The sequence below is a fragment of the Carassius gibelio genome, chromosome B6 (genome assembly GCF_023724105.1).
Source record: "Carassius gibelio isolate Cgi1373 ecotype wild population from Czech Republic chromosome B6, carGib1.2-hapl.c, whole genome shotgun sequence".
In the NCBI taxonomy this organism is placed as follows: domain Eukaryota; kingdom Metazoa; phylum Chordata; class Actinopteri; order Cypriniformes; family Cyprinidae; genus Carassius; species Carassius gibelio.
Genome location: NC_068401.1, coordinates 14,097,588 through 14,106,672, shown reverse-complemented (window position 1 = coordinate 14,106,672; position 9,085 = coordinate 14,097,588). Strand labels below are relative to the sequence as shown.

The following is a 9,085-nucleotide window of genomic DNA, read 5'->3' as shown; positions in this document are numbered from 1 at the left end:
AAGGTTCCAAAACCCATCACGGCGCTAACAAAGATTTATTCTCATTCCTGCAAACAACTGTAATTACAACATTGCCATTCAAGCAGAGTTTGGATATTGAAAATGCATGTATGTAATCCTGCATAATTAAAACTCACAAGAAAACAGCAGAGCAGCTGAATGAACGTGTGGCCTGACCCGCTGAACCCTTTGCAGTGGTCAGTTGCAGTACAAGTGCGCAGTAAGTCAAGGACTGTCGGCTGTCCTCAAACAGAAGACTTGACTTGGGTACAGCCGTGTCATTTTGTGATGCTTGGCTTCATGCCTCAAGCCGGCAGCTGCCATAAATAAACAGTGTTGAGAGCCACTGGCTTACACCCAACCACGTCTACACTGGAGAGGAACAGAAAGACTACTAGACAGACTATGATTCTGGAGGCATTGACCCTCTCCTTAACCCCATTCACCTAAGTTAACCAAAATGGCGAAAAAAAACAAACAAAAACATATACATAAGGATATTCTTATCCACCGTAGACCATCACCATGTTTACAAATCTACTGCAAATTTGAAATGTTTGAAAAGACAATGTCTTGTTTTACATTCTCATTCATCATAAAGAGGAACACATTTTCTTTGTTTAAACTGTCTTGGACGCTATCTCAGTCTCCAACACCCTTATTCAATCTATAATTGGCTCACTCATTGAGAGAGACACACCCAGACCAGGCACAAACATGCTTTTCAACAGAGAGGGATCTTCATACAGGAAAACTCAAAAGAAAAGTAATATTTGTGTGTTTTAATTTTGAATATGTAGTCTGTATTGAATATGATGCAATATGCAAAGACCACGTACCATGACAAAAGGTCAGGAAACTGCAAAAGCTTACAGCACAACCAGTGTTATCTGATTCAAGAACAAATCACTCTAATGATTAGATTCTTCTCAGTGATTTTAAAACATAACCCAAGTAGTCTGATTCCTGAACGAATGACTCTTTTTTTTTAAAAGAAATATTGCCAGCTTAAATCAATCTGATGATTCTATGACTGAACAGCATTACTGAACTGAAGTAACATCTGATTGAATGAATGAATTAGAAGTTATTTGTATTTTCAGGGATGTCTGCATTGAAATAATCTCAAACAGTTTTTGTGTTAGCATGATTACTCAGACAGCAAGCAGTTTCGGCACAGATCCAGCCCGAATGGATTTCATGTGTGCCTGATGTGGGCCGGAACTGGGCCAACACTATGTTGCTGTCTGGGTACGTATTGCCCCTTTAACAACATGTTGGTAAATATGCAGCTGTAAAGTATATATTTACACCACTGTTTAAAAGTTTGGACTAAGTAAGATTTATTCAGCATACTCTAAATGCAACATATTCTGTAGAAATACTATGTTTCTCATATCATCTTATCACCAAAGCTTTATATGATATATACAGTATTTACAAACACCCAAACATATATTTGTGCACATTAACACATACACACAGGGATCAAATGTAATCTGAATACATCCACTTAATAGGTCAAGCAAAGCGGAAAACAGATGGAGAAAGGATGAAGAGGTAAACAGCTCTTGTGTGTGTTGCACAATACAGAAAAATTAATCAATAAATAAATACAACACTGTGGGAGAAACCATTGCTTTATTAGTTCTGTCCATTGTTCCAAAGAGTACAGTGTGTCTTGTTACTCCATCTGAGTATCTGAGACTAAGATAAAAATAAAATAAAAAAAGATACACCAAAAGGAATATTTTGTAATGCATTGGAGATGTACAATTTCGTTTTACAAAAATGTTTTTGTTCCTTTTTGTCATTTATATTTGAAAAATGATTACAGAATATTTGTAAACATTGAAATAACAGAAATGACCGCAAACTATGAGAGCATAGCAATCCATGCAGGCTTATACAGAAACAATTTAATATTTCTTAACTGTGAAGCTAATAAAAAAGGAGTATGGCATATGTTTTCAGTGAGTGTTATTAGTGGTTATGTGGTGACGTGCATGTGCTCTTTTAGCATAGATGTGTTTATAAGGACATTAAGTGATGAATGCAGTCTAGAAGTTTTCAAACTGACAATCAAAGTCTGTCATTCGGCACAAGATATACTTCCACTGCCGATCCCTGCAAAGCATGAAAAAAACAGAAAAGGGAAACCATCTTTAGCCATTAACAGCGAAAAAATTGATGACCTAAATGCATTAGAAGCACAACCTCTGGATGAGGAAGTATTCATACAGACCTCAGTACACCACTGAAAGTAGTTTGAGCCCCCCTTATGAAGTAGCCGTAACTGGGGACTACCATCTCCCCCTCTTCTTTGTGGTACTCTGGAACATCATTCGTCTTCCTGTGCATAATTCAAGAAAATGCAATCAAAGGAAAGGTTATAAATTATGTGACAAAACATCCTATTATAGAATTGTAATCTAATTATCAGAGGACAGATAATCCTAATATTTGTGAATAACTCGGGATGTATAGAGGTTGTTAAGTAACTGTATGAATATATTAGATCACCATCTGTTATTCCAGGACTCACCAGCAGGAATATGGGCACCTGCGGGCATATCGACAGCAGTAGAATTGCCATTCTCGATCCAGAACTGCTTCAAAATACTTACTTTGCACACCAGCAACAAGCCCATTGTTAGTGCAAACTGAAGACCTGTAGACAGTATACATATGACTTTTATTTGGAGCAAGGAGGCTAAACAAAAGACATTTGTTATTTGAACAAACAAATATTTTTGGCGTATGAATGTGATGAATATGAACCCATCAAAATAAAGCATTGGGATATTGTATTCTGATGTCTCACACCTGGCATGTGGTTCTGTGAAGTGTGACTAGCTTTAGCTATTGACTTTTTATTGTGTGCATCTTCCTGTTTATACTGAAGGGCTGACTAAAACAGCAAGAGGAACGTTTGCCTGACAAACATGCATGAACACAGCATTCACTCTTTCCTTTTTGTCTGGCACCATTAGTTCCATTTTGCCACAGAGTTTCAAATGAACCTTTTGGACTTTTCACAAGTTGAATGCAGGTTGTGCAGATATTCAGAAAAACAGCGCAACTGTGAGTGAGAAATGAACAGCATAGTGCTATTATGAGTGCTACTGAACAGCAGTTAAATAAAAAAGAAATTCACATCGAGTAACTTAGATTTTAGACACAATGTTGCCAGTTATTTTACATGTTTTTGCTTTTCTAATGAATATAGTTTCAAGAAAACCCACAGTAATCCTCAAGCAACAGATAGTAAGTAGGGTTTTGTTTTTTTAGTTTGAACCATTTTTTTATGAATCAGTTGAGTGAATGATTCAGTGACTCATTCATATAGACAATTGATTACTTTAATTACAGAAAGCATTATAATTGTTAAACAAAAAGATTATGAAGTGAATGAATGATTCAATGTGAAGTAAATGTAAATTCAATAACTCACTCCTAAAGAAAGTTCAGTTGTTTGATTCCAGAATAAATCAGCTTTGGTCAATAAATTGATTGAGGGAATGTTTCATTGACTTTTTCATTAAGACAATTCACTTGTTTTGTGCCTAAATGAATCAGCAATTTTGAACAAATCGGATGAGTAACATCTTTCAATGAATCACTCATGGTGAAACCATGTAACCTAAAGGAATGTAAGGAGTGATAAAGTGTAAATCCCGTTGGGATCCTGTATCAAGACTCTTGGTATGCCGCTCGTTCAATCAGATGTAAGAACTGAAACTAATTGTCATGCATCACCCACAATAGTTTTAGAATATTTAACCCATGTAATTAAACTTCTGCAGATATGATAAACTTTGACCATAAGATATTCATGTTTGTTAAAGAAGTTGTGCAAAAGACATTTTTACATTTCATTGCAATAATTCTAAAGTGCTTAAACCAGTCAGTCATTTTAAGCAGAGAAGGTGTTTTATTGTAAGTTTTTTAAGCCAGCAAATGTCACCTCTGAAGTGACTGTGAGATCGGGAGTAGTTTTTATGGTTTTCTGTAAATACAGGTTTATTTAGCATTTCTGGTGGTGTATGGCCCATACAGTCTGTTGTCATCACAACAGACAGACAATCACTAGTTCTACACTGCTCCCCAGCCACCACAAGTACCAGACTTTCCTCAGAGCAACACTAACACTATGGGTAACTATTCCACCAATATATATATACATATATATACATACATACAACGAAAATACATTTAGGATTTTAGGAAAATGCTATTTAAAAAAAAAAAACATATATAAATAGATTTACAGTGCACTCAAAAAAAATGATTTTTCACTTTTGTTCACTTTACCTGAAGAATTCATGTTGAATTAATGCCATTTTGGCTATTTTTCATTTCAACATGATTGTGTCATGTTAAACTGACTTAAAACTGTCACTCGTTGGTTTAACATAAAGTTTTCATTTTGAAAGAACATGTTTCAATCAAGTACCTCAAAATAAGTTTTACACTTCCCATCATGCTTTGCACAGGACTGGATATGGGGAGAGAAAATGTTGAAATAAAGCGTCATTTTATGCAGTTTTTAGTAAAATGTGATAATAAGAAGACTTTTTCATGTCTAATGCTCTATTATGTGGGCATTTTAAAAGACTTTATATTGGTGTATTTTGTGCGAGTTACCATTGTGGTGAAGTGTGGAGCTTGTGGTTGGGTTGAGGACCTGGTTAAAAGAAAGTCTAAAATACTTAATTAAAAAAAGCAACTTTAATAAGAGTGCTAGTGCATGGTGTACACATAATAACATCCTTAAACTGTAAACATCTAACATCATGTGTAAAGAACTTGCATGGACAGTGGTTCTACATGACGTGCTTATTAAACTTATTAAACTCAACTAAAAGTATACATATCCTTATAACTTGATTTATTCATGTCCAAATAAAATGGTACAAACATGTGGAACCACTGTCCATGAAAGAATCATGTTCAGCCAAAGAGAAATTTTTTTTTTAGTGTGGAAAATCTATTTAAAAATGGGGTAACAATTTTTGGGACCAATACTCACTATATACTGGTTGCTTATTAGCATGCATGTTTCTAGCATATTGGCTAGATTGTCTATTGGCTATATTTATCTGTGTTAAGAATGCATTTTTGAGCATTCACAAATTGTGAAACCAAAATATGAGCACAAGAATGCATAAATGATTTCTTAATCGTAAGTTCCCAGCATGCAGTAAGTCTGTCAGACAGTATTCCCTTACAAAGGTCTAGCAGTGCGCAGCAGACAGGGCTTGAGGTCACTGGCGCTGGCTATAAGGAAATCTCACAAAGTGGGCAGTAGATCAGGGAAAACTATACTGAATCCAATTAACCTACTGGAAAAACTCCCCCAATGCTGTTGGAGAGGGTGGAGAAAACTTGATGGAACACTGAAAGGCCCTTGGCGCTGTTGCTTATGCCCCCAGAGACTGATCACACCAACCAGACTTTTCCTGTTCTAACAAGCTGGAGAACTGGTCAAATAAGGTCACTTTTGTCATGAGAATCACACAAACTGTAAGTCATCTTAAGAGTCTTACATAAAGATGTCTTTCTAGCCATGATATGAAGAGCTTGAGCCAAAATCGCATAGTTACAGTTACATTTGTGGTGTTACAACACACATCACATCATTAGAAAAAGGAGGAAGGAAAGAAGGCAATCATCTCACATCAAGGCAGTACGGTTATTGTAGAGGGGAAAATCATGAGAGGGTTATGAATCATTTTTCATGTCGGACCATTCTGGGCAAACATTCACGTTCCTGTGGATAACTGGAGTCTAAAAGCAGGAAAGACTATTTCATTGTCCAACACAAAAGTTAGTTTAAAATGAATAGCTCTTTTCATAATAATGTTCCAAAGCAGCGTTACAAAAAAACGAAAAAATAATAAAAAACGATTCGGATTCGATTCGCCTTAGAATCACTGAGTGATCATGTCAAAGGTGACCGTGACAAAGAAAGCAGTGTAATGTTTAAACCAGTGCACAATATGCTTTTGCTTATTGTATTATACCTTCAGTTTGAACTTTATGTTTTTATATCAAGGCAGCAGCAACTGATTATCAAAATATCCATTAACAGAGTGTCCTGGCACTGCAGCACTGTGAATGAGCTTGTTATTCCAGGACAAGTTTCATCCTGAATGTGTTCAAAACAACAACGCTCAGTGCAGTTCAAGCAAGTCTCAGAAGCCTTTAATTGGTCAGATTTCAGTCTGAGAAATAGCAAAGGTGAGAGAATATAGTGCACGCAATCATTTCATTCATTTAGTTGGCATCGACACTCAGAGCTGAATAAGAGACTGTGGTGTAATTGTTATGTTTTCAGTATCCTCAATATTATTTTAGTATAAATTTGACTAACTCTTTCATTGTGCAGTCCTGTTTATACAACACAACACTGCAATTTCTGTTCATCATCACAATCAGTTTTAATAATGCCTGCGTTCTGTGCACAGAATAATTGAGTCTCATTTAAGTTCAGTTACGATTATGAATTTAAATGACACATAACCATTCAATTTCACATGTAGAAACGGAATGCTTTTGTATTTGGTAGTGCATATCGTTCACAATAAGACCATTATGCAGGCTATACACAACACTAAACAAACAAAGTTTTAAATTTACTCATTCAAAAAACAAATAATACAATAAAAAAAAACAATAAAAATATGATTTTAACAGTTTAATTATTTATATTTATTTATATTTACTTTAACATTTGGTTGACATTTTAAGGTATGTTGTTGTGTCTATCAGTGAACTAAATTGACTCTTGCACTTTTTGGAAGTCCTTCAAAAACTAATTCTTTAAATTTGTTTCCTCAGTTGTATTTACTTTTTATTAAAAAATCTTCCCTTCACTGGAGATGCAGTTAGAAGATGCTGGTAGCATGATTTCGCTTCGGAAATGTGGAGTTGTGGAGATCAGAGAATTCTTAACAAATCTTTAACCAAGAATTGAGAACCAGTTCAAAATATTGATAAAAATGATAAGAAGCTAAGTGGGTCATTCATCTCCACTCCTTCTGAAAGGCAAGACAGGTATAAGCTACAGAAATATACAAAAGTACACAAGTTTTGGACAGAAATTATTTCACAGGTAGGTAAGACTGATCATCATATAGCACTCACGTTATTATAATGTATACTAGCCTCTAATGAAACTAGAGAGACAATTTTTAAATTGTAAATAGCAGATATAAAAGTTATTTTTCAGTATCTCCCACTGGATTGACTGGCTGGTGGCCATCAGAGGGTGGACCATTCCTGGTTTTGAACACCATTATTAAACTAAGGTGACTCATTGTTGGACTGACTAAAAGAACATATTTTGCAACACTCTTTAAGTGATCTGTTTGACTGTATGTATGTATGTGTGTGTGTGTGTGTGTGTGTGTGTGTGTGTGTGTGTGTGTGTGTGTGTGTATATATATATATATATATATATATATATATATATATATATTGTGCACTATATTTTTTTAACAATGCATAGTCAATATAACATATAACACAATTTTAATTTGAATTGTCATAGTGCTGTTCTTAATAGCATGTTACAGAACTAGAGTGATTCACAAATGTGCAATCAAACATGTCTGAGGATCTATTCTGTGGCTTGTGGCTGAGAACAGCTGAGACCTGAGGCAAGGATTAAATGACACTTCTACCCAAACATCTGCTTGTGTTTCTCCAGTCCTATTTAAAAAACGTTCATTGTTTTCCTCTTGACAAACAAATTATCATGATGTTGTCAAAGCAAGCAGGCAACTCTGAAAGCTAGCATTAGGGCTTTCAGTAAACATTCACATCTGAGTCTAATCATACAGGCAGGAGAGCTCTCCATTTTAGTTAGTCTAAACCAAGCGTACAAACACCAAACCTTTTTTTTAGGAATGGTCAGCAGAAAAGAATAAAATAAAAAAATTGCAACACAAGGGATGTCTGTGTAACATCAAAAATGATTTCCAAATATCTGTATAAAAAGTTGACTTTCCTTATCTAAATGTGTCTTTCATTCATATATGTGTATTCACTGGTGAACTGAAACCGTGCAAAGTTATACAATAAAAATGTATTAATTAAAAATGACAAAAAATATTCTGGTTGTTTCCATCTAAATTTTCTATGTACTCCATATATTGTATATATTATAATATTGATTGATCAGGGTGTCATTTTATGTTTTTTTCTGCTACAAATTTTCTGCTATGCAAAGATATCAGCATCACATTTGTGAAGTTGATTGTTGTGTAGTATCAAACACTATTTCCAAATAACTGTCCAAAAATGATAAATTCCTTATCTTTCATTCATTTATGTGTATTGGCTACTGAAAAGTCCTAAAATAGTGATTATAAAAACATGCATTCTTGCAATGTTTGGCAAACATAAGAAAAAAATTCTGTATTGGATTGGATAAATTGGATAATCTCTATGTATCTCTATGTAACACTTTTCATAAAATGACATTGACTGGAACATTGGAGTGTCATTTCATGGTCCTTTTAACTTCAGTGAATGTTTTCATATAAAACACACTCACAAATGTGTTTTGCATTATAGCGAGACGTATAAAAAAGGCATATACCTCTATGAACCTGCACACTGTTACCCGTATACATACAGACATACCATTCCAACCCGGCTCTGTTGATATCATCCCACCAGCATTCATTGGGCTCTCCCCAGTCATAGGGAGTCTTCTGGCACTCAAAGTTCCACAGGCGGTCCGAGCCTTCCTTCTCACTGAAATAACTCCTTATTGCCACTAAGACCTCACCATGGGGACACTGGAAGTTGAAGCCCTGGCGCCAGGTATTCACCCACTCCTCACCGGTTTCATACATGTAGCCGTGCTGAGCGCTGGCTGTGGAGAAAACCATCAGCAGGCACAGAGCCTGCAGAACATGTGCTGAGCTCATCCTGAAGTCAAATTCTGTGGAACTTCTCAATGCTTCCTCCGTCTTAAAGGCTCCCTGGGATGTGCTCTCCAGATGTTCTTTGTCCGGATCCAGGGGTGATAATTTTCACCATAACCAGATGGTTACGGTCAGGGATTGGACTT

At 35.5% G+C, this 9,085-nt stretch overlaps 1 protein-coding gene across 1 annotated transcript; it reads right to left on the bottom strand.

Moving 5' to 3' along the window:
• Positions 1–1,620: 1,620 nt before the first annotated feature.
• On the bottom strand, positions 1,621–9,085 carry LOC127959790 (dermatopontin-like). Its single transcript, XM_052559173.1, has 4 exons — positions 8,653–9,085; positions 2,546–2,671; positions 2,246–2,353; positions 1,621–2,127 (listed from the first exon to the last, which is right to left on the bottom strand). The coding sequence occupies exons 1-4, from the start codon at positions 8,940–8,942 to the stop codon at positions 2,061–2,063; spliced, it is 591 nt and encodes a 196-aa protein (XP_052415133.1). The 5' UTR covers positions 8,943–9,085; the 3' UTR covers positions 1,621–2,060.